The 26,617-nt window shown below is 43.0% G+C and overlaps 1 protein-coding gene across 1 annotated transcript; it reads right to left on the bottom strand.

Moving 5' to 3' along the window:
• Positions 1-1,024: 1,024 nt before the first annotated feature.
• LOC142494380 (angiopoietin-related protein 5-like) lies at positions 1,025-26,617 on the bottom strand. The gene is made up of 7 exons (XM_075598928.1): positions 26,499-26,617; positions 23,145-23,220; positions 19,486-19,513; positions 19,126-19,217; positions 9,816-9,936; positions 4,715-4,900; positions 1,025-1,493 (listed from the first exon to the last, which is right to left on the bottom strand). Exons 2-7 carry the CDS (start codon positions 23,208-23,210, stop codon positions 1,198-1,200), a joined length of 789 nt encoding a protein of 262 aa, XP_075455043.1. The 5' UTR covers positions 23,211-23,220; positions 26,499-26,617; the 3' UTR covers positions 1,025-1,197.

Below are 26,617 nucleotides of genomic sequence, written 5' to 3'. Positions count from 1 at the left end.
GTCTCTCTCACTGCCCATCCCACTCAGGTCTCTCTCACTGCCCTCCCTCAGTTCTCTCTCACTACCCCCCCCCCCCACCCCCAGTCTGCTTCTTACTGCCCCCCCACCACTCAGGTCTTTCTTTCTGCCCCCCACCCTCAGGTCTTTCTCACTGCCCCCCAACCTCAGGTCTTGCACAGACCCCCACCCTCCCTCAGGTCTCTCTCACTGCCCCCCCTTAGGTCTCTCACTACCCGCCCTCAGGTCTCTCTCACTGCCGCCCACCCTCGTGTCTCTCACTGCCCCCCACACTCCTTCAGGTCTCTCTCACTGCCCCCCCCCCTCTGGTCTCTAACTGCCCCCACCCGCCCCTCAGGTCTCTCTCACTGCCCCCCCCCTCGTGTCTCTCACTGCCCCCCACACTCCTTCAGGTCTCTCTCAATGCCCCCCCTCTGGTCTCTAACTGCCCCCACCCGCCCCTCAGGTCTCTCTCACTGCCCCACCACCCTCAGGTCTCTCACTGCCCTCCCTCAGTTCTCTCTCACTGCCCCCCATCAGGTCTCTCGCACTGCCCCCCCCCCCTCAGGTCTCTGTGAGTGTCTGCACTTTTTATGTATTTTGACTATCCAATTCAGTTTCAGGGGCACCCAAGCTACCGGATTTTAAATGTGCGTGTCGCAGATATATATATTTTCATTTTGTAGGCTTTATAATTTTCATTTTGTAGGCTTTATAAGCCACAGGAGGAAACAAAAAGACCACAAGGAATTGACAGAGGAACTCTGACCCAGTATCAGGGTTAATATCCCCTCTTTCACTTTTTAATAGAAGCTCACTCTATAACCCTTTAATAATTTGGGGAAAAGAGCACTTGCCTTACTTAAAATGTAACGGTGTTCTACAACACCACAGTCAGTAGACTTTACATCAGGCAACATGCAATGGGTGACAATATATTGAGAATTGGAGCGGGTAAATGATATGGAATGACTGGCCTACATGATATAAAAAGTAAGGCTTGCACACAAAATCACATGCAGACCCATTTAATTAATACAGGGTTTTCAAGGAAATAACCGAATAAAGCACAGAAAACAATGTTATAAATGATTTAGCATTAAGTCACAAACTGTGTAAATAGAGAAATGTAAAATACTTTGACATTTCACTTGAACTTAAATCAATCTTCAGCTCTAGAAAATTTTTTAAACTTCCCTACTAATGGTGTCTCAAATACATCTTACTAAACTTCAGTGACTGGATACTTCTCCATGTTTCCCAAGAAATTGAAGAAGCCCACCACATATTTGCTCCCTGTGGGTGCCATTGACCATTCAGATTAGCTATCCCACAGCGGTTAAACCACCATCCAGCGCTAAATTCATCCTCGCTGCAGCTGTAGTATATGATGTCTCCCATCCGACATGGAGAACAGTTGTCATTGTCCTTGTCCTTTGTGCTGAAAAAGCTGCCATCCTCGTTGGTGTCGCTGTCTCTTCCTCTAAACGCATCTCCTGAAATAAATCAAGTAATGTGCAGGTTGTATCTGAAGAGTTTGAAACATCTTGGACCACTGCTGTGTTCATAGAATGTTAAAGCAGCAATTTCCTGTACAAGTCTATATACGAGTATTACCCTGGTCCCCTTACCAGTGCGGGTCCCCGGCTATGGGATGCTTCCCCGTGCTCTCCCTGGCGTAAGGGCAGGTGCCGCGCGATTAGTTAGGGCGGTGCTGCGAGATAGCCAGCAGAAGGAAACGCAGGGAGGCTCCGGCGGTTCTCCACTGGTTGGCGCCGCCATCTGGGCGGGTGCCGCCATGTTGGAGTTGACCGCGCGTGCGCGAACGCTTGCGCAAATGCGGACGGTTGCGGAGGCCATCTTAGAGGTGGCAGAGCAAGCGCAGGAGAAGGCAGAGAGGCAGGAAGGCCCTCTAGAGGTTGCGCATGCACAGGGAAGTGGCACGGCGGCCATTAGGATAGCGCAGGCTCAGACAGGAAAAGGTAGGCGGCCATTACAGAGGAGGCCATGCGATCTCCATAGGCAGGAGCCTTCTGGGGAACTACACTTCCCAGGAAGCATAGCAGCAGGCAGTCAGGTGCTTGAGCTTAGCCAATAGGGCTGAGGGATTCTCCTGTAAAGGGGAGGATCTAGTTAGGGATATTAGCAACCTGGCAGGAAGGAAGTCAGTCAGGATGGGGAAGCAGACAGGGGAGGAGGTAGGTGTGCAGGGTCAGGGACCCATGCACTAGGCCAGAGACCCTCCCCAGGCCCAAGATAGCCCTGAGTCACCAGTGAGCTGCTGCAGATAGGTACAAACCCAGATAGGGAGGATGTCACTTTAGCTGAGCAGGATAGCTAGTTGCAACAGTGTTGTGTGCAGTGCATCCAGAGTAGTGGGCTTTGACTTTGTCAGTGAAAGGCCCCTCATAGGAAGAAGGGGGGGGGTTGCTTTCTAAGTTATACAGTGTGTGTAATATCACCAGTGCCAGTTGCACATGGTGAGCTGCCAGAGTCTGGGATCAGACAGAATCTACAGCAAGAGATCTTCTGCATGCAGGGACTAGGCTAGAGGTATATCCCCAGGGCCCAGTTAGTCCCCTGAGACACTGTAGAGAAATAACTGTATGTTATAGGGACTGCTTTAAGACAGGGACTCCTTCACCATACTCAGAGAGAAAGAGAAATGCTGCATGACAGTGCCTGACTGTCAGTACAGCGTGTAGCAGGAAGAGTGCCTGACCTCATAGCAGAGACTGTGGTAAAGGATCATTCCGGCTGGAGATCCCTCCCTGGATGAGTCAGAGGGTGTAATCATTTCTGCAAGGAGCAGCGCACCGCGGCGTGGGACCAAGTTGCGGAGTTGCTGACTACCCCAGGCTCCCCGTGGCGGAAGCTCAGCCCTCCTGGTTGCCAAACAGGTACAGCACCACACTGATACTGTAAGTAGTCAAATACACCTGCCCACCCCAATCTCACTTAGGGTGGGGGTAAGAGGGCTACACGAGTTTAACTCCTACAATGTTAATAAATTGCCCCTTCAGCATGTACTGCTCACTACAAAAAAAAACCCCATTATTTTCTCAATTTATACAGTAGTTTCTGTAGTGGAATCTGGGGAGTTCTCCATTGTAACCTCCCGGGCTCTTCATATTTCCCATGCTTATACCCCTTGAACCGAGTAACAGATTTTCTAAAATAAAAAAAGCATTGGACAATTCAAGAAGAAATCTATAAAATTTGTAAAAAAAAATAAAAAAAAATAACAACATATAAAAAGACAGAAAGCCTCAATGCTACATCCAACATGACAAATCATGTCGTTAAATACTTATCTGCTTTTCCCACTAGCACTCCTTTTTGATATACAAATAAAGACATACATACATAAATATATAGCGTATGGGGTGGTGGATTCGGGATTTGAGTTTACGGGGAGGAGTATTGTGTGTGTTTGTAAAAGTAAATACAATGCAAACGAAATGGCGCTCGGTAGGGAGTGCTGCTTTAAGACATATTGATAATAACACTACATGGATCTGAGTACAGGCTTATTGACTGAGCTGAAATGACGTGTGCTTAGCCTAGGCTCATAATAAACAAGTGAATTATTGTAATCGGCTCAGTGTATTTTGGGACAACAAAACCCTATTAATACATTATTTTCAAAATCCATAGTAGTTGGAGGCTTCGGAATAGTGTTAGGGAAAGAGCATACTGTACCCTGGGTGAGGATACTGAGAGACTTTAAGCTCTTAGATCAGGGGAGCCCAAACGTCTTGCGCTGCGCCCTCCCTGCCAGCTCTCCTCCTGGGTTGCACCTCCCTGCCTGCTCTCCTCCTGGGTTGCACCTCCCTGCCTGCTCTCCTCCTGGGTTGCACCCCCCCCTGCCTGCTCTCCTGGGTTGCACCCCCCCCCCTGCCTGCTCTCCTGGGTTGCACCCCCCCCTGCCTGCTCTCCTGGGTTGCACCCCACCCTTATCTATAATGTGGCATCAAATTACGCTGTGGGTTCACGTGACCCACGGCATCATTTGACGTCACGTCCCCATGGCAACGGGCGTCATTTGACGCCGCGTTGCCATGGAGAGGCGTGACTGAAGCCGGGTAAGTACGTTTACAGGGGCTTTGCATACTCAGAGCGGGGTCTCTGTAACCGCCGTGACCCCCACCCCCAAAAGTCTTGCGCCCCCCACTTTGCGCACCCCTGTCTTGGACGAAAAACAGAGCCTTCTCTGTTTCTTTGAACAAACTGAATGTGGTATTTTTGGATAGGGGCATTCTTGAACACACATAGTAGTCTGGAGCATGTATGATGCCCCTTTTCATGGCATCTTAGGATCAGGGTGCAATTATATGTATGAACTCTGACTGACTGCCATTTATCTTATGCTCACATCAGTACTCTAAATTGACCATTCAATTCAAACATCTATATGTATCTTGTTAAAAACAACATTCTGCTCAGATGTAAACAAGACATGGATCATTGAGTTTAATTTGTATGCAGATTTATACTGGATGCTCATATGTTTTTTTTGTTTTTTTTTAATGATGAAAACATTATTTAAATGTTATCAATAGGCTTCAGTTTCAAAATGCACATTTCAATTTTTTTTTTAGTAGAACAAGGACAAAGTTAAAAGTTATTAAACTGAGTGCATCTCCATAGCTAAGGAGGTTAAAATAATTTACATACAAGGCTAAGTAAAGTACAAGTTCTGCTGCTCAGCACTTACCTGCGTTGCCAAAATAGTTTCCCAAAGAGAGCTGATAGAAATTTGTCTCATGATCAACTCTGAAGGAGCTGTAATGTGCAACGGCTTCAGCTCCATCAAAGTCCCCAAGGCTGATGCGCAGTTCAGGGATCCTGTAGATATGGTCAGTCAGCGCATTAATGTTATCGAGCCCCAGCCAGTGTTCACCTTCAACAGCAAGTATAAAGTCAATCTATTAGCCAGATTGAACCTCTGAAGCAGCAATAGGATGGACTCACAGAAATACATTCTGCTGCTGGACAACTGGCAGCAAATTATCTTGTAAAGTGTTGTAGGAAGCTCGAACAGTGTAAAGATATTGCACAATAAGAAAGGTTGCCATAGATATTTGCTATAATTAGTTAGTATTAGTTTGGTATAACTTGGCCCCCGATCACTCGGATAATTGCATTCAGGGCGGGTTTTTACTTTGTTGAGGTTAATGTAAAACCCTGGACTGACTGAAGTCTTCCTCAGAGCTATCCAAAAAGGTTATGTACACAAATTACCGGTAGTAAAACCGGGTTACTGGGTGCTCTCGGAAAAAGACTAGTGCGCCTTTTCATCAGCACAGGGTATAAGGCAAAGGATCTCCAGGCATTCAATTAAAAACGTATTTATAAAGACATGGTAGGTGACCAACGTTTGGGCCCATGTGTTATTCCTAGGGGTTAGTAAAAAAATGACTACACAAACATCTATATATACCCGCCCTATTAGTTAAACACTAAGAAATAGCGTTCTCTGCTGGGATAAACATAATGGATAATTCTGATATACGCAAGGGGAAATTGGAAGTGATGAAGCAAAACTACGGACGTTACATGGAAAGCATGATGCCATTCTTAATGCTCATGCGTCATGATTTATAAACCCAGACGTGTTTACCACTGTTGCCATAGAAACTGTGATGCAATTCTCTGTATTTGTTGTTAACATTTAAAATCATGTTTAAACAGCCAGAGGCGGTGCAAATAAAATAAAAGGTGCAGAATAACAAAGAAAAAAAAAGAATGACGCTATAGACACCACTACAGATGAGAAAAGGAAAAATAAAGTATGTAAGGTGCAAGGGAACAAAGGGAGGGACCCTGAGCCTTCCCAGTACTAATACAGGAAAAGGTAGGTGTTCCCAGCACTCAATAAAAGTAGTAAATGATATTTCAACACAGTGTTGTATCAAAGAAATGAATTGTATTGAAAATGAAACAATTTAAGAATATCTATACATAGACAGATACGGCATGAATACACATATCTAGGAAAAATTATATACCAATACATGTAAGCCTAACCGGCGCATGGGGGAGGGAGGTGAATGGGACAAAGGGGAAACAACATAAGGGAGGGGGGAAACAAAGGGTAAACAAAAGCCAAAAAAGGGGAATTCTAGGGAGTTAATGTCGTGGGAAAAAGGGGGGCAACGTTTCGGGGTTCAATGCCCCTTCCTCAGGCCCGTTCCCACGGCACCTCAAAGAGGGACACGTGGTACTTCCCTTTGACCCAAACCACAAAGGTCTCCCTCTGTAAAAATAGGGAAACTGCAATGGAATGATCTTAATAGATTCTATCAAACAAACATAGTAATCACTGTAACAGGGAACACCCCATTCAAACCAGATAGCATGAATAGCTGCCAGCTGCTGAAGAAAAACTGACAACTCTGCTCCTGTAACGAATGGCTTTTGTGTTTTTCCAGTATATGAGGCAAAGCTTACTTATGGTATTACACTGACTATACCCATTAACTGTTTACGTAACGATAACTATCTATGCAGAAGGTATAGTGCTAAGTAAATCAGGGGCGCTGTTTATTGTTGTTGGGGTACTGGGGTAAGGGAAGTACCTCTTTGTCCCTTTGTGGGCGAGAGGGAACGGGCCTGAAGAAGGGGTCTGTCCCCGAAACATTGCCCCCCTGTTTATCCCTATTTATTGCCCCTTGTCTTTTTTCGCCCCACTTGCTCTCCACTCCTTATCCCTGGGTTTTTGTCCTTTTGCTACCTATTTTTTCATTGTGTATTTTGTATTATTGTGTCTGTGTCACATTGCTACGTGTATTTAACGTGTGCAGATATTAAACACTTTTTTGATTTGGCATTTACCTACTCCAGAGATTTGTTCCATTAGTCAGTGAGTTCTGGATCTATTATTACTGTTTTGTATCCTGGAGTCTTCCGATTGAAGAAGATGAATTTATGAACTGAATAAATAGTTTAAAAAAAAACGTTTTTCATCTAATAAATACAGTTTAACAGAAAATGTTTTTAATTACGTACTTTATTGTAGTTATTTTTTAATTCTTGTTGCCATATTTGTTTTGTAGGTTTGGCGGGCTAATGAGCATCAGCACTGTGTTCGTGTAGGAAACACATCCAGCGATACTGTCAGGTAATGTACTGTACTGTAATTCATGCATCTACGGTATTTACTTCTCTAAATAACATTCTCACAATTATCTAACATTTGAACATATAAAAGAGACAGCAAGAAGAAGTCAGTTAAAGAAGATTGTATTATTTTAAAAGTCAGATTTTCGTTGTTGTATAATTCCTGTTTTGCAGGTTTAACGGGATGATGAGCATGTGTATGCGTTCAATAAAATTCTTACATACTGTACAGTTCAAATGCACAGAAATTCAATGACACGGATTTGCGTTTCAACTAGGTTCCATACTAACTCGCATGCGCAGAAATTCAATGACACGCTTTTGAGTTTCAACTAGATTCCATAGAAACACGGATGCACATACAAGTTTATCGGTAGTACACGTACCACACAATGTAATTCATGCCTCTATTTCTTCTCGATTATTAATATGACATTCTCATTTTACAGAAGAAAGTGTCCAAGAGCAAGCCTGAAGAAGATGCTATTTGAAGAAGATCATACATGTTGGAAAAGATTTAAGAAAAATGTTATTATTGTATTTTCACAAAGTCTATGTGCATTATCTCTGAACTGTCATTTACTGTAATCTAATTAAAAGATGTTCATATTTTGATGGCACGAGATGCGAGATCGCAGCGATGTGGAAGCAATCTGAAATACCAGTAATCCCCAAAATCAGGAACAGAATTTGGCATGTTTGCCAGATGGAACAGTTGACTAGTTGGTTCAACGACACTGGCTCAAATTTCCTAAAAGTCTGCGTGCCGTGGTTAGCCCAGACAGATATCCCGGGGGTAGAAGCTGCCACAATTTTGTGTTGATAGCAATAAATGCGTTCTCCTTCAACAAAGCAGGATTCATGACCACATAGCAATGGGACAGGTAGGCCATAAAATGAAGGTCGGCAGCTATCCAGAGAGACAGAACTGATCAATAGGAATTGGAGGCTTAAGAAGTTCCACATATGGCGACAAGGCCAAACTGCCTCCCCACCCCCCTCCCGTTTTTTCCCTATGTTTTGCTTCTGTCCTGTGGGTCCCGTCTGTCTTGTCAGGTATGTCGCTCTGATTGGCTGCTGAGTATGTTCTCACACTTCTGATAGGGTGTCAGGAATCGGCGTTCTCCACGCTCCCCACACAGAGCACTCTCTTCTCACAGGGAGCCCCTGGACACACAACTCAACCCTACCTTACCGGTCTCCGCGGCTCCCCGCCCCTGCCGCCATAGCGGGATTACTCCCCTTGGCGATTCCTCTGCTCAGCACCGGGCGCGCCCACGGCCTCCCACACGCACACCTGCACCCTCCTCTGGCATGGTCCACGAGCGTACACGCGTTACGGAGCGCGCTCATTCTGCACAACCTTCTTCCTTTCCCCCGGACCTCAGGCTCCGCCCCCGCAGGGGCATACTCAGGTTACCAACAAGACTCACCTGGCTTGTTATGCCTGCACCAATCTGCAGTGTCTCCCTGTAGCTCTTCCTGTCCCGCCTCTGTTCCTGATTGGATCCCCCTGCTTTATCTAGCTCCTCTCTGCTCTCAGTCTTTGCTCGACATAGTCTCTGTATGGAAGTACTCCTGGATTCTCTTAGTGTTTTCACAGGTTCTGACGCGGCTCGTACGACTACCACCCCTGGCTCTCGATCTCGGCACTCCTTGGACAACGCACACTCTGGTTACCCCTTGAACACAGCTTGGACTACAACCTACCTCCACTCTCCACTCCCTGACCTCGGCAAGGCATTCTTCACTCTATCTCTTCATCTGGTACCGGCAAGTATTGTCTACATTTCTACACCTGGCCTGGCAACACTTTATACCACACTCCGGACACGCTCCCTTTGCTGCGGGTGCGTGTATTACCACTTCCCCCTTCATCTCAGGGGACAGGTCTGGTCTGCGGGCAGCACCGGCGTAACATAGGGAAGGGGGCGGGTAGTAGTTTGTGAATGGCTCTCAAGAGGTTTTATAAACCCCTATGCAAATCAGATTTTTTAGTTCTCCAGTGAGTTCTCCAAGATTCTAAGCAAGTTTTGTCTAAATAAGTTACTCCATACCTCTGGAGAGAGGGGAGGAGTGGCGTCTGGAACTGCAGGCTGATTTCAGTTCTAAGACATGGCAGGCTAATTCTCAGTCAGGGGAAAATCCTTAGGTAGATTTCCCTGCACCTAGGAGAGGAGTTTGCACCCCAGTTCCCAAGTAAGTGTGTTTTTTGCCTGTATTTTGTGTAACATTGTGTGTCTGCCTTTTCCTGTGACTAAATTTACAATTTATTTCATTATCTTGTTTTGCTCATTGTATAATCTGGATAAAGACACATTGTGTGCTCATTTGCATGTAATTTCCTAGAATCCCTTGCTGCAGTGGGAGCACTGTATGCGAGGTGATAATGGTGAAAGGCAGGTTGCAGACCTGTCTAAGACATGTGAATGTGCTCACAAGTGATATTCTGTATTGGCTATATGCCAACGGTGAAGGTTTTCTGTTGCCTTTTTCACCCACCATAACTTAAAATATGTATATATGTTTGTTTTACATTTCTGCCTAATGAGATGTCATGTAGGTCAAGACATCAGAAATATGTTGTTATTATTCCTCCCCAGATGTGGCTGCTTATAAAGCTGTTTGAGATATAGTTGTAGCACCAGGTGTACTAAAGCTATATATGATGGAGTACTCAATATAAAGGTTCTTACTTGTGATATTTCCAAACCCCAGTTTGTATTCATTCCATGTTCTATCGAAGGACAGTCCATCTTGTCCATTATGTTTTTGTATGAGGGTCCAGCCACCATCATCGTCCATTTCACAGAATACCTGCTGGTAAAAAGGGCATATATCTCTCAACTTTATACAACAAAAGACAGGGGTGCCCAATGCTACACCCAATTGGCAAAACATATAAAGTAATAAGTATAAAGTTTAAATACTTCAATAATAATAATAATATTTACTTGGTTATTTAGTTAAATCTTTTGGCCAAAGTGTCATAAAGCTGCATACCAACGTCAAGGTATAACCAAAATTAATGCTGGTCCTACACTAAACTACATTTTAGGAGTGGTTAGTGGTTTAATTTCTTGATTTGTTTTGTTGTTTAGGTGTTTCTTTAATTGTATTCTAGTGTTTTGGTATAACATAATTTTTATTATTTTGCGGTTTTGGTGTTAAAATAATTGTATTGGTGTGTAGTTGAGGCTTTTTAGTTCTTTTATCCTTGGGGTGTTTAGGTGCTTGTGTATTTCTTTAATTGTTGTGTATTGTTGTGCTTGATTAATTTTTTTATAGGTTAGCCATTGACTACAATAGTGGCTTATCATGCCATATTATATGGGTATGATGTACCACTGTGCCAATCAATGGGTAGAGGGTGGGGTACTTGTGCTGGGGTGTGTAGTTAGGCCTCCCGGGTGGGTAACGGGAGAGGGTAGGTTAATCCCTTAATTAATATAGTGGTTATTAATTGCTATGGTGATTAAGGGGCTAGGGGCCATTAGATTGTATTTTTTTCTTTACTTTTGCTGCCAACAAAGGATATGGACCTGGAGTATGCTGATGAGGACACCCTTCATGATGGCAGGAGTAAGTAGAAGTTTTATTTACTTTATTTATGCTGGCTGGCTAATGTTTGAATTTAGAATGGGCAAATGAGCTATTATCCATATCAGGATAATAGTAATTTTGCCCGTTACTGTACTGTATGTGTTGGAGGGGGGGGAGGGGGCGGGTTGTTGGGGGTAGAGGTGGTGGGTAGTAGGGTTTTTTAGTTTTTGAATGTTTATTGTGGGTAGCGAGGAACAATGAAGTTGGCATTTGGCCCTTGGTGGGTGTTTATACCTACTGGGTGGGTAGCGGGAGGGGTTACCCCCTTCATTACCGTAGCGGTATTCATTAAGGGTTTAACTCCACCCGCAACCCCCGCAAGGCCTAAACACCCACCAAGGGCCAAATACCACCTTTACTCACACCCGCTACCCACAATAAACATGGCACTGGTAGTTAACCCCTTCATTGCCTTCACGGTTAGCTGCTAAGGTAATGAAGTTGCCTGTAAATGCATTTTTCATGCATCTGATTCATGCAAGGGGCATCCGGTGCTGGTATTCATGTGTATCAACTCCGGAGTCCCCCGGCATTAATCCGATGCAGGAAAATGCATTTTTTTTCTAAGTCCCTCTCTCGCCGCCTTCTCAGAAGCTTCTCACCAGCTTCACGCCAACTTTTTCTGGCGAGAGGAATATGGGAGGAAATTGCCATTCTAGGGCCTCTATAACCTAATTAAGGCTGCTAGAATTGCACGAGTTTCAAAACCTGCCGATAAGTGGCTTATCGCGGCTCACTTGGCAATATGTTTTGGACGAGAGCAAAAATGGCGAAAAAAATGCATTCACCGCCAACTTATCAAGGCTTTCTGAATTGCTGTAGGCATTTTTGCCCGATAACAGCTCAAAATGGTCGATAAGTGGGTTATGAAGGCTACTTGAATAGGCCCCTTGATCTTTTATATTAAAAAAATCTATGATGTCATAAATAATATAACCCTAATATTAATATTAGTCTCTAGTTCATATACTGGATATATAAAATATAACAGACATAAACAATTTATTCAATTAGTACAAATACATTTAAAATATATAAGGAATGTAAAAAAAACTATATAAAATCAAATATGTTAAGAAAATAATTACATGTGCAGTTAGGCAAAATACCACTAGATGATGATAGAGAGCACAGATACCATAAATCATATATTGAGCATTAGATAGTGCTATTCTAAATAAAATGAATGTATATATAGATATAAATATATTAAGAAATATTACCTACCATAATAGAAAATGTAAATATATTAATAAGTTAATAAGAAATAAAACATAAATTGGTTGATAAAGGAGTTGACATCTATATCAATATTTAGTCCTTTTGGTCGGAGAGTGTTTAAATTATAAATCCAAAGGGACTCTCTGCGGGAAAGGTCTATAATTCTATTACCCCCTCTCCAATTGGGGGATACTGACTAAACCGATATAGGACAGACCTGTAGGGTCGGATTTGTGGCATTTTTTATAATGTAACAATACATTATGGGTTTCAAGTCCCATAATGATGTTCCGAATGTATTCTAAAATCCGGACTCTTAAAGGTTGTGTAGTTCAACCTACATATTGCAATCTACAAGGACATATCAATAAATAGACCACATAATTCATTTTGCAATTTATGAATTGTTTGATTTTAAATTGTCCCTTAGTATTATTAAAAAGAATCTGAAATTATAAATCCAAAAGGACTCAGGAAAGGTGTATAATTCTATGATTAATGGCATCTGTGCTCTTTATCACCATCTTGTGGTAGTTTGCCTAACTACACATGGGATTTTATTCTCAACATATTTGCTTTTATATAGTTTTTTACATTCCTTTTATATTTTTAATAAATTGTTTATGTCTGTTATGTTTTATAGATCCAGTATATGAACTAGAGTTTAATATTAATATTAGAGCTATATTATTTATGACGTCATTGATTTTTTTAAATATAAAAGATCAAGAGTTTGCTACTATCCCATAATCCCTGAGGAAGCTCTTTGTAGAGTGAAACGCGTTTGATTGTTGCACATTGCGTTATTCCACGGCATAACCCAGTGCGTACAGCTACTCTCTGCCTCTGCTACTTAGACGCAGAAATCATCCGGGTGAAAAATCCTCATACGGTCTACATTGGAATGAACTATTACAGCCACAGCCATTTCAGCCAGAACTGATCTCGGGACTTACTTATGACAGCACCTGGAACTGGAAGGGGCATACTGTGAGATCCTTCTTAGGTTACCATAACTTAAGGCTCTTTTATACTGTTTATTTGTGAGTTTGAATTTTTTCACTATCAATATAAACATGAGTTTTTGACTATATTACGCTATTGTGTTTTTTCTTTTCTCCCCTTTTTTCATCTTGAAGTCATCAATTTATAGCCTCAGGGTGAATATACAACGGTGTGCTGCTGGTAAGTATATAGTTACTCATTCATAGTCAAACCAGATTAATCTTGCATTAGTCAGATCATTACATAGAACGGCTATAAATTGATGTGGTCCTTTGAACCACGCCTCGAGGAGTAAAAACACTATGGATAGCACCAGCTGATACTAACATTTACACTTACTGATGACGTATCAGTGTATATTTGCCTACCATTACAACCTATTTGGTTGTTCATCAACCGATACGCATGATGTTAGTTCCTACTATATGCTTAGTGGATTTACATTTCTCTCGACTTTAAGTATTCTACTTTTCTGAGGGTAACTACTATTATCTATTAGTCTCTTGTCAAAGTCTGAGCATCATTTGGTGCACTCAGTACATCGGGCTCATAATATTTATTATTCAAGCTTAATGTTTTAGAAAATATATGCATCGTCATAACTACCCAAGTGTGGGCATATACAGACTCAACAAGCTCCACTAGAGGACAGGGACCCCACATTGTATTAGGGGGTTTTCTAACAGGGACTTACTAGTTTCCTCTCCGCTATAGCATACTTACTTTGGAAGTTTTAATAGATAGTGATTTTCTTTCGGGACAGGTCTATATACCTGATTCCCCTAATTATATCATTTTTAATTATCCATTAAAAGGGATTTATTTGCACATTATCATTACACATCTTCACACAGTGAGTGCATTCAGTAGGGCACCTTTCTATACATTAATCGCCTTGCTATAAGCCCTACATTGCATCTGGAGTGTGCTCTAATCTACTCTTTTCTTGTAGGCTGATGCGGATATTTCTCCCTTTTTCTTCCCCATTCCCTTTATTTACGTATTCTAGACTATAAAAGCAACAAATCATTAATCAGGTCAGAGTTCTTTGATGTATTTGATATACAATGTAACACTTCTCCCTATACACTCAGAACATTAGCTGGATGGTTACATGGTAGGGACTGTAAATGGCAGAACTAAGATATTCCTCCCTACACTTATTGAAAGGACCCAGATGCTAGACATCAGGAGCAACATTTCTACACCAGATGCAAACCTTGAATGAGAAACAAAGTTCCGTTCTTATGTGCCTACTCTTGTTACCAGCGTTACACCTGAGAACCAGTTTGGTTCACATCGCTTCTACCACTTTTGAAAATGGACAATGCTTGTAAGAGCTGTAGCATGTCTTCTCCACATCATGTGCTGTTTCTATCAGACACCTGATGATGGATTGAAGAGTTGCAGCTGTTGACATCTCTGCCCAAATCTCTGAACTCTGTCAGACCAAAAACATAATAATCCTCGGCTGCATTCAGCATGCAACATATGCAGATGAGATAAGCTGCATCAACAAGAAGGAAAATATTTCTAAGGGTAGCCCCCTTGAGGAATTCGCCTAAACAAGCTGGACAAGTGTGAGCAAATTAATTTCATCATTCCTGATCAGTATCACATTGCTTCTCTGCTAGTGTGCCACTACCATGAACAGGTCAAACACCAGAGTCAACACTTCTAGAGGGAGCTACCAGAATGGCAGGGTTATGGATCACTGGTGCAAAGAGATGCCATACCGGTATAATCCACAGGTGCATTTCATACCGTAAACTATGAGGCAGAAACCAGAAACAAAAGATGGTAGATCTACCAGCTGATCGACTTAGGACAGCCCCCCCCCCCCCCATCATCTATGTGGAACTCAACATTTTCGAACTGTGGGTAGTCACTTCACGTCGGATAAGGGGAGGGTACACAAACAAAAAATGTTGGGTTGTGTTGTTCACCTGTATGAATATGTGTGCTATACACATTGAAGTAATTGAATCTATGGACACAAAGATTCATAAATGCCCTTCGAAGATTCTTCTCTATTAGAGGACCTGCTAAATAACTGTGCTTCAACTCTGTTGGAGCTAGTGTAGAGATAGGGATCAATGCATGCAATGTTGATAGCACCAGTGTTGAGAAGTACCTACAGTATTTGACCAAAGGTGTACATTGGTGTTCAACTCTGCTCATGTTTCTCATAAAGGAGGAGCCTGGGAATGTCTGATTACAGTTGTTCACTACATCCTGAACGCTATACTACTATATGTTGGCCCCGCTCATCTCTCCTATGAAGTCTGACAGCTCTCATGGCTGAAGTTTCCTAGTTACATAATTACATAGTGGATGAGGTTAAAAAAAGACATATGTCCATCAAGTACAAACTATGCTAAATATGGACAACAGATACATACAGTATATTGATTCAGCGGAAGACAAATTCAAAATCCCAGTGAAATATCATCCAATGATATCTAATAAGGGGAAAAATAAATTCCTTCCTGACTCCAAGAATTGGCAATCAGATTACGCCCTGGATCAACATCCTTCCCATGTTTACTTATTTGGTATATCCCTGTATACCTTTCCTTTCTAAAAAGATGTCCAACCTTTTTTTGAACATATCTATTGTATCTGCCATCACAGTCTCCATGGGTAATGAATTCCACATTGTAGCTGTCCTTACTGTAAAGAACCCTTTCCTTTGTTGCTGGTGAAATCTCCTTTCCTCCAACCTTAAGGGATGACCCTGTGTCCTCTGTACTGCCACTGGGATGAATAGTTCTTTTGAAAGCTCCTTGTACTTAGACGCCTCTTTTCTAATGTAAATAAATCTAATTTAGCCTCTCCTCGTCAGATTATCCGGTTGTAGTATCACCATGCAAACCACCCTACATGTTTCGAGGCGTGGCCTCTTCGTCTCGAAACATGTAGGGTGGTTTGCATGGTGATACTACGACCGGAGCTGTTGAGTTTCTGCAGAGCTGAAGACTGTGAGGGAGAAGGCAGGGAACGGGTTAACGTGGTTGGCCCGGGCTGGAGTGAGATCATCCCTGCAACCGCCAGGGTTGCTGCGACGCCGTACGGAGGAGGTTACATGGTGACGCACTAGGGAGGTGTCACGAGAGACAGCAGGAACCTCCCATTACCGGAAAGGCGGAAGCAAGCAGCGGACACGCTGCAGCAACAGGCGGAGTATCCCCCCGTGAGGACAACTCTGCATATCTCCAGCGCGGATCTGTGAACTACGGCTAATTGCTTATTTTATTCGGATGTTTGTGAGTGTATTACCACTATTTGTTTGTTTGTCTCATTAATCTAGTAAAAACGTTATTGCACCAAGAAGTGTGCGCTTTCTGTTCTTCTCATCCTATCTAGTTCCATAATGTATTTTCTAAGGAGTGGTGCCAAAATTGTACTCCATATTCAAAGTGTGGTCATACTAATGCTTTATAAAGGGGCATAATTATGTTTACTTCTCTTTCATCCATTGCCCATTTAATGCAAGATAAGATCTTGTTTGCTTTTGCAGCTACTGCATGACTTTGGGTACTATAGCTAAACCTGCTGTCTACAAGCACACCTAAATCCTTCTCCATCAAGGATTCCTAATTTATCCCCATTTAATTTGTAAGTTGCCTGTTTATTCTTGTTTCCCAAATGCATAACCTTACATTTATCTGTCTTAAACCTCATCTGCCATTTACCTGCCCAAGTTTCCAGTATATCCAAGTCCTTCTGGAGAGAAATTACATCCTGCTGTGATTCTACTACCTTAAACAATTTTGTGTCATCAGCAAAGATGGAGACTTTGCTCTCTATGCCAAACTCAAGGTCATTAATAAACAAGTTAAAAAGCAAGGGTCCCAGTACTGATCCCTGAGGTACTCCACTCACAACCTCAGCCCAACCTGAAAAAGTTCCATTTATGACAACTCTCTGTTGTCTATCCTTCAACCAGTTTTCAATCCAGGTGCATATATGTTATTGAGTCCAATTTGCTTTATTTTGTACACCAACCTCATGTGGAACCGTATCAAAAGTCTTTTCAAAATCTAAGTAGACCACATCAACTGCATTACCCTGGTCTAAAATCCTACTTACTTCCTCAAAGAAACTAATAAGGATAGTTTTGCATGACCTATCCTTCATAAATCCATGCTGACTATTACTAATGATTTGGTTTTCCTTTAGGTATTCCTAAATATTATTCTGTATTAAACCTTCAAGTAGCTTGTCCACTATTGATGTCAGGCTTACAGGTCTGTAAATCCCCAGTTGTGATCTTGCTCCCTTTTAAATATAGGCACCACATCTGCTTTACGCCAATCTTGTGGTACTGTGCCTGTGGAAATGGAGTCCTTGAATATTAAATGTAATGGATTAGCTATTATGGAACTTAACTCCGTAAGAACTATTGGATGTATGCCATCGGGGCCAGGTGCATTATTTACTTTCATTTTATCAAGCTGAACTTCTTCCTCAATTAACCAATTGTTCATTAATATAGTGGTTGTGGCTTCCTCCTGCGGCACTTGTATTGCAATTGATTCTTCACTGCTAAACACAGAGGCAAATAATTTGTTTAATACTTCTGATTTTTCCTTATCTCCAATAATCTGTTATAAATTCAGTTATTGTTAATGCAAGACATTTGGTTCCTGTGTCTACCGACCCAAAGTCTCCAATCATATTTACTCCTAATATGCTTCTCACCAAGAAGATTGGAGTACCTCCCGGTGAGTTTGACACTAAATATGTCTTCAAATGACAGTGGAGACAGGTGCAAAGCCTTGCAAACACATTCTGGGACCACTGGAGGCGTGAATACTTCGCAACACATCAAAGTCCGCACAAATGCCAATCTAATAGACCAGATTATCAAGTGGGTGATCTTGTCTTACTGAAAGACAAGCAAGTTGAGTGTAATGAGTAGTCAATGGGACTTACAGTTAAAACCATTTTCAGCAGAGATAGGAAAGTCCATAAAGTCAAAACATCAATACAGGGCTCAGAGAAGACCTTCAGAACTATCAGACCTAAAATAGTGATACTGTAAAGATACCAGGCGGAGAGTGTACTGTATTCAGAATTAATTGTCTGTCAGTAGAACATCTATTTGTTGATTTTAGTTAGCTTAAAATCCATTATTATGCCTGCTCCTAGCAGAAATCCATGTAATATTATTTCTGCTACTTAGGTCTAGAGCTCAGCAGTCTTGCGAGTTGTGATCCCAGGGGTCAGGAGCTACCTGGGTGTCCTCTGTTACTGGAGCTGCAGCATGGGAGTTTGTTTTGCATCTGATCCTATGTGTTCACGTTTGGCCTAGGAAAGCATTGTCTTTTCAGCCTACGTTGATTATTGAATAAGAACAAACAATAGGGGAGCACACACTGAGCAATAGAAAATAGACAAAACAATGTTTGCACACATTCAATGGAGACAGAAATCTTTGGGAGAATGTCAGTCTCCATTGAATGTGTGCAAACATTGTCTATTTTCTATGGCTCATTGTGTGTGCCCCTTATTGTTTGTTCTTTTGCATGTTTTGAGGATCCGGGATTGATCCTGGTGGGGTTGAGCCTCAGGAAGACACTCATTCTCTGGGGGCACCCTGCGTACCCCCACGAAGGTAGTATCTTCCTGGTATTATATTTGTTTCTACAGTTCTACACAACAAGAGTTAGCTCCCAGGTATTTCTTCTTTTTTGATTATTGAATGTCAGGGTTGCATCTTGCGCTGTTCATGTCTGCTCTAATAAATGTTTTGGAATTTAGAACACCCTTCCTTTATGCAAGAAGTTGAAGAGGAGTTGACCTGTCTGTATAGTCTAACAGTGAAAGAAAAAAAGATTGATGTGAATAGCGCTAAAATAATAAGTGAGTGGACCCTAACTAGGGAAATAAAAACCTTATAAGGGTACTGGGCTGCCTGGTGGAATCTGATAGCACAATCAGGATGGAACAATAGAACAAAAAGGGGTACCGGCGTCTAGAATGTCCAAATGGAATATAGTCCTGGAAATTCCAGACAGAAGGATGAATGTCCAAGGAGATGAACTGGCAATTCCTCAGTCTTTTAGGTGATCAGATGTATCTTAATCAATCTGATGAAGCTACATAGTCTAACAGTGCTATGTGGGATGAGGACAGAATACTTGTAGTTCCTTTAAAAAAAGGTCACTATACCTGAAAAGACCTGCTGGATCCCAGTGGTTTTATCATGTATATTCCACTAGTAAATGTATTATTTCTTGTCCAGATATGTGAACAGTCGTATCCTGCAGACACAAACAGAAATACTACCTTAATATATTGTTAAATACAGAATTTCAATGCATTGCAATGTGTTGCATATATAATATTTACAATCATGATTTACAAGTCTATTGTGTAGAGATGTGTCCTATAAAGAGATGTCTCACACACTATATTATGCAAACAAAATGCATAGATCTTTTTGGAAACGGAAAAATGTACCAAAAGTTTTTACTGCCGCATCCTGATAAAGAGTAAAAAAGTGTTTTTAATAAGTAAAACTTAGTTTACCTTGAGAGATTGATTCGTCATCAGTACTCTGCCATGAAAAAACACAGTATTATTTCATTTTGACATGAACATGTCTGCTTGACCTACGGTACATAATTAATAATGCAGTTCAGTGAGCACACTCAGTCAATATTATACAATGAAAACTTCTCCCTTCCCACTAGATAGTGCCAAGCCATGTTCATGATCCTGCCAAGTTGTCACCAATACCTGTATTTATGTGTCAAAACAATGCAGAAACAAAATCTTCATAACCCAATTAGTACAGTACACTGTGCTCTTTTTACAATGGGACAATAATACTTTACCTCAGAGCATTTAATGCTGCTCACTCCCACCTCTTGAAACATACCAGTAAATAAAACTTACACACAATAAAAGTTCTGGAGGTTCAACGGCCACAATATTTATTTATATACCAATAACAGAAACAGTACTGCCAAATCCCTGCTCAAGTACTCCACCAACCAGTAAAGCCAATGGTGCTCAACCATCCCCCGCAAAACCCCCATGCCAGGTGTCGCACAGTCTCAGCTGCTCAGATCACTCATCATGAGCTTTGAAAATGAGCCCCAGGTACCCCATCCTCAATGAACCCTGCCAACCCGCCAATATAATGCTACCACAGGCATTACAGTACCCGAGCCATGTCTGCCAAGGTTACCCTACACTTACCCCCCAACCAGCCACCACCAACCTTTTTTTAAATTAGCCCCTGAGCCTCCAGAACCACCAGGACCTTTTCTACCCCATCCTGAATAGTGACATTAAATAAATCCAGACAAACGCACCCTGTCCAGCCGAAACAACCATTGTTAACCGACTTAGAATTTGGGTGAAAATCACCCTGCTGCCTGACTGCAGAACAAACTTCCGCCGGCCGTATTGATTTTCTTCCTACTCGACAGCACGAGCCAGCTGAGCCCCACTTCAAATCTTCCTATGAGTGATGTTCACCAAATAACATGCAAACTGACAAACCTAACCTGAATCTGTACCAAGTCCACCATAATGACTTAACTGTTACTATGTCATTACCCCCAATGTGAAGCCATAAAACCTGAGGAGGCTTCTTATCCCTGGCAAACACCACCAATTATGGCAACAACTGGGTCCAATTTAAACCCCTCTTATCCCACCAAAACAAAATTGCTGCATGATCCCCCATCAGCCCCACATTTCTCCCATATTTGCAAACCATGACCTGCTATTAGGCTCAGTGAACATTTGAGTCGTGGACTCGATCCACACATCTGTGGCAGCAACACTTAAAGCATAACAAGGAAACAAAACATAAGGCAAACGCGTAACTACCTAAACTATTGAAAAACGAATATAACTGAGAGAACGGTTTCGACTCCCAGCTCCAAATCCAACAAATCATGTTGACGCCCAAACCCAACCAGGCTGCCCCTATGCAGAAGGAAATGACTAGTAGGCTGCAACGCCTATTGACCCTGCCCCATCGGTAAAAAGCTAAAGCTCCTTGTTGGATGTTGGCGGGCAACTCCTGAGGGTCCTGCTATTATAGTACCACAAAAAAGTATGCTAAACCCCCAGGCCTTTCCTAATGCCGGACATTAACCAAACAAAATGGTGTGGACACTTCACCCCAGCCATAGCAGCCATCAGGCGTATAGAAAATATCCTCCCATCATCATCACTCTGGCCGCAAGGACCAGGTGGCCGAACAGAGACTGGAACTGATGAAGCAAAGCTTCTTTAAGAGACAAGAAAACCTCCAGAGCCCCCAGCAGTTTCCTAAGCGTATCCCTGGGTGCCTGTACTCCATCCTCGTGGTATCAAATTCAATCCCAAAAAAAAAGCAATTTTTTTTTATCCTCCAGCAGAAACCAAAATTTGAGCGTCATTGCTAAAAATTCCTCTAACCATCTTGCATATATCTCAGACTCACCTGGATCAACAAAAAGAAAGTTATCCAGAAAATGTAGAACCCCGACTGCCTGCACTCTTTTCCATACCACCCACTCGAAGAAGGTGCTAACTGTTTAAAAATAAAAACACGATAAAGCGCACCCCATGGGTAAGCAAATATCAATAAGCTAAAAATCATCTAACTTACACCCAACCAGATGTAAACAGCGAGGATACTTCGGGAGTAACTAAAAAGTGAACTGCATGTTGGCCCTCACCAGCACCATACACCAGACCGTACCATCCCACTAAAGCCGCTGCTTGATCAAAGGCAGCGCAGGACACTGGGCAAAGCCACCTGTCAATACCATCATTCACCAATAATCTTTCAGAGTAGGACAAATTCTGGATAAGACAAAAATCCCCCTTCTCTTTTTTGGTAACAATGCCCAAAGGCGGCACGCTAAGATCAGGCAAAGGGGTTGATGAAAACAGATCTTCCATCCTCCCTACCAGAACCTCTTCAAACATCTTCTCCGTAGCAATCTCACCATGCTCCTGGATCGATTTTTTTTAATTTCTAGCTTCTAAATAGAGTGGCGTTCTCTCAAAAAGAATCCAAAAAACCTTCCCGAAAGCCAACTCATAACAGGCTGGCTGCCTCATTATTGGGGAACGGCTTTAACCAACCCACCATCTTTTTTCATGATCACTCACATAGTTGCCCTTTGCCAAAGCTTACTGAACTGCCCTGCCCCTCCCCCCTCAACCTTGCCCTTACGGAAGCATGTAACTGCTGTATGGGCACCGCCACACACTGAGCACTCATGCCAGAATCTGCACCCACTAACTCCGTTGGTAAATGCAACACAAAAGGGCTGGTGATGCACGTTTAAGCATCACGAAAAGAAACATCATAAACCTTACCGGCTCAGCCAGGCCACCCTGAACCCCCAGGCAGTGACCCAATTCCAGGGAGATCACCTCTGGCTACCAACACTAGCCCAGGTACCTTCCTTTCTGAGGCCACCAACATCTGCTGCGGAACATTTAGAGGGGATTCCTCTCCCCCCGCCAGACAACCTGACAGGGCCAACTCCCCCCCCCCCCCTCCCTGAGTTGGCACAAAACATCTTAGCTCAACCACAACCTGGGGGCTACTATGGGCCTCTCTCCCTCTTTCTTCCCCCTGGGGCCCAATTGCTAAAGGGGGTGTTGACTCCATGTGGGAGAAAGGCTTTCCAAGGGGCCTACTCTTACCCCAGCTTGCCTGGCCGCTGGCCTGCAACACCTCCCACTGCTACCTCTCTGGACTACAACCCTCAGGGGGCCACATGCATCATTCTGACCTCCTTGCCATGTGGTCCACTGATGGACACTGCTGGAGCCCCACTGAAGCCAACCAAAGCCTCCACCGCCCTGCTCCCACTGCAGCCAACTGTCCTCATGGGCACACGCCTCAGACTGCAGCTGGCAAAGGAGCTCATGCACATCAGCCATTACTGCACATCTTCTCAGGAGAGGCGCATGATGCCTGCTCTTACCACTACCCACAGACTGTATAACCTCCCTCCCCCAAAGTCAATGCCCCAGCGGCATGTTAAGACCCTCTGCAAGCCTAAGGAAACGGAGGTAAAGGGTATGGAGGTAGCCTACCCCCTTGCGGTAATGCTGCCCTTTTACATAAGGCTCGGGGAATCTTTTCACAATCACTCTGTCTTCATTATTCAGTGTCAGTCTGTGTTTTCAGGCTTTTTGTGTTATTTGAAGGTATATACACATACCTGAGTTTTACCATTATGAAAAAGACTTATTAGCAGAACCCATCTGAATACTTTTGCGTGGAACATGTTGATTTTCCTAGCAATACAAAAAAAGTCATTATAGATTTTCGCCATTTATTAAATCAACTTCAAGCAGTATTTTCATTAATAAAGAGTTATAACAATAACATTTCAGTACAATATAATGTACTAAGAAACCATATGCATGGAAATTCCTTCAACTCAGTCTGTGTATACAAATCAATGATTTACATTTACTCTGCAGGCTATCTGTAATCTATGGGGGGATAACATTTAGATATGTCAAAGGTAGGGTGATCAGACGTCCCGGGTTTTATGGAACTGTCCCAGTATCCCGACGATCTTTCAGATGTCCCTGTTTTGCCGAGAAGGAAAGAAGCAGGGTCTGTGCAGTTGTGGTAAGTGTGCTGATACGTGTGTAAGTCTGTGTTTTGCATGGATTGTGTGTGTGTTGCATGGACTGTGTGTGGTTGTGTGTTGCATGGATTGTGTGTGGCTGTGTGTGTGTGTGTGTGTGTGTGTGTGTGTGTGTGTGTGTGTGTGTGCGCATGTATGTGTATATATGCTGCATGCATGGAAAGGGGAAAAGGAGAGAGAGGGGGGACAGAGATAGGGGGGAAAGGAGGAGAGAATGGAGGGATGAGCATAGAGAGAGAATGGAGGGATGGGGAGAGAGAGAATGGGTTGATGGGGATAGAGAGAGAACAGAGGTTTCAGGAGAGAGAACATGTAAGTATGGGGCAAGAGCAAGAATGGTGGAGAGATGAGAGAGAATGGGGGAAAGGAGGAGAGAGAGAATGGTTGGAGAGAGCAGAGAGAGAATGGGGGAAAGGAGGAGAGAGAGAATGGTGGGAAGGGAGGAGTGAGAGAATGGTTGGAGAGAGCAGAGAAAGAATGGGTGGAGAGAGAATGGAGGAATGGGGGAGAGATAGAATGAAGGGGTGGGGAGAGAGAACAGAGGGATGGGGGAGAGAATAGGGTTGGTGAGGGGGAGAGAATAGTGTGTGTGTGAGAGAAAGGTGGACAGAGAGGGGTCGACAGACAAAAAAGGGAGGAGCATAGTTGGTGATGTCATTTGTTTTATAAATAATGTTTTAATTAGGTTTTTACTTTTATTAAATCTGGTCACCCTAGTCAAAGGCTCACTCTTTGCAGAATGGATTTCTTAATCCATAAACGGTCTGTAGCTGCAGTGCTTTTTACATTTATTAAGGTACAGTAATGTAAAATTAAGAAACATAGAAAGGAAGAACAGGGGTGGCTTTATAGTAAATAAAACTTAGAAAATAAGATCTTCTTTAACTTACCAGGATTATTTTTTAAAGGAGAAAGAAAATAATAAGGCTGAAGCACACAGAGCAAAATGATTATGGCATCGGCTTTATATATTGCTAATCTCTTCAGTACTGAATGAGGATTTGTAAAAATAATTGTAGTGTCATTCAAATCACTGTACAAACTGTACAAACACTGTACTACATTCAACATGTTACATTCAATCGTCCCAAGTGGGACTAATACACTGAATATTGAGGATTAAAGGAAAATATAACACTAGTATTTGTATTTCACGCTGGTCTTAAGGAAATGTCACAGTCTGGGTTACTCTATTTTACAGTTACCTACTGTCTGTCCGTGTAAATTTATACAATGCCGTAACAATTTAAATAACTATTTCCAATGGAAAAAAAAAAACAAGTATTTAACAGAGAGGAAAATACAGACAGAAGGAGGGTAACACCAAAGAGCAAATCCATACCTGTCAGCCACCACAACACAGTCCGAGGCTGTACATATGCCAACCCTTCAGCATTCTCCCAATAAATAGTCCCACACTTAGAGGTGGAGACTAAGCTTAGCCAAACAGATAGTAGGATATCATCATTTTGCAACACACCTTACCGTACGACAATATGAAGTGTTATTCTTTGTTACATTTTGTACACCACCAGCTTTCCCCTAATTTTGCAGCTCTGAAATTATATATGGAGCGAGAAATAAATAGGTTATTTTCTAAAATTCCCAGGCTGCAATACTGGGGTAAAACTATTGCACAGCAATTGCACTAGATTAATCAAAACTCCAATTGCTGTCGGTGGGATTCCTTTGATAAATATGCTGCTTTTGCCCCAGTTTTGCAGCCTTAGTAAAGCGTGTCACGGGAGACCAGGACTAACACACCAGGGATCAACTCGCCAGACAGAACTACAGAGATAATAAAAGTGGATTTATTGGAAAATAGCATCCACAACTGCCACATACTTAAATACACACACCCCTAGCTGAGGTAACTGGGGAACACCCTATAGGCCTAGGTGCAGGGAACGCAGTGAGGAGATTCTCCATTCAATGTTACAGCGCTGTGTCTAGCAGGTTCTGCTACCAGAGACCCCAACAGGCATTCACACGCGCCCAGAACTCTGGGACCTATAACTGGCTCTGGCTGGAACTAAAACTCTGGAACTGCACTCATGCCTGAGACTAACTAACTGTGGCCTCCATCCTCACCTTTTATATCCCATGGCACCTCATAGATATGTAGCCATGCTGTAAAATGGTCTGCAATTCCACTCCTGCTGGCAGTAAGCCTGGTAAGTCACAGGGTTGCCAGCAGTAATCATGGAGGTTTGCCCTCACACCCTGGTGAGGTGTCATATACATGGAGGGGAGTGGCTGCATACTCTGAGTCCATTGTTAGTGACATCAGAGCTGTGACAGTTCCTGCAGTATATAAGGCACAGCACTGCCCAAAGTTAGTTGTTGAACAGAGGAACAAGTCTGGGTTGAGACTTAAGAGTGGGACCACTAGTGCAGTAACTAGTGGCCCAGTTTAAGGTTAACCAGCCACAAGGCCTACACTGTGTCCAGGGACCTGGCACAGGGGTGATCTCCCTACGGGGAGAGGGGATCCCACTCCATTGAGAGGGCGTACCTTTCAAAGGGACAGCAAACCAAAATGTGCGGCTAAGAAGCTGGCTGTGAGGGGCAGCTGGCCCATAAAGATGTCAATAAATATGCTCTTGATAAAAGATACCCTCATGTGTGAGTCTGGAGTTACTCTACAGAGGATGGCACCACAGAGAAGTTCCTCATCAGAACCATCTCCCTGCGGACGCAGATATCCTGATGAGGTGGAGGCGCTGCACGTGATATAGGTAGGACTCGCACACACTACCTCAGCTGCCTGTCTGGGTTGACAATCCCCGAACACCATCAGGCGGGAGACTCAGGAGTCCTGTTGCCAACAGGTGCACCACCAGACACGACCATGTAATGGGGGCTGTTGGATAGAGCCCCAGAGTAAGTCACGATTCCAGCTACTGCTAGCCTCACCTGCATCTGGTCAAACGAAGGGTTGTCTCAGCCGGTAAACATCATCTGCTGAACTGTGAAGCTGTCCGGTGCTGCTGAAGAAAAAAGCTGCTGCTGTTGCTGTAATCGGTGGCGTGCTC

The sequence above is a fragment of the Ascaphus truei genome, chromosome 5 (genome assembly GCF_040206685.1).
Source record: "Ascaphus truei isolate aAscTru1 chromosome 5, aAscTru1.hap1, whole genome shotgun sequence".
NCBI classification, from domain to species: Eukaryota; Metazoa; Chordata; class Amphibia; order Anura; family Ascaphidae; genus Ascaphus; species Ascaphus truei.
The sequence above is the reverse complement of the archived record's forward strand: the minus strand, read 5'-3'. Positions and strand labels throughout refer to the sequence as shown.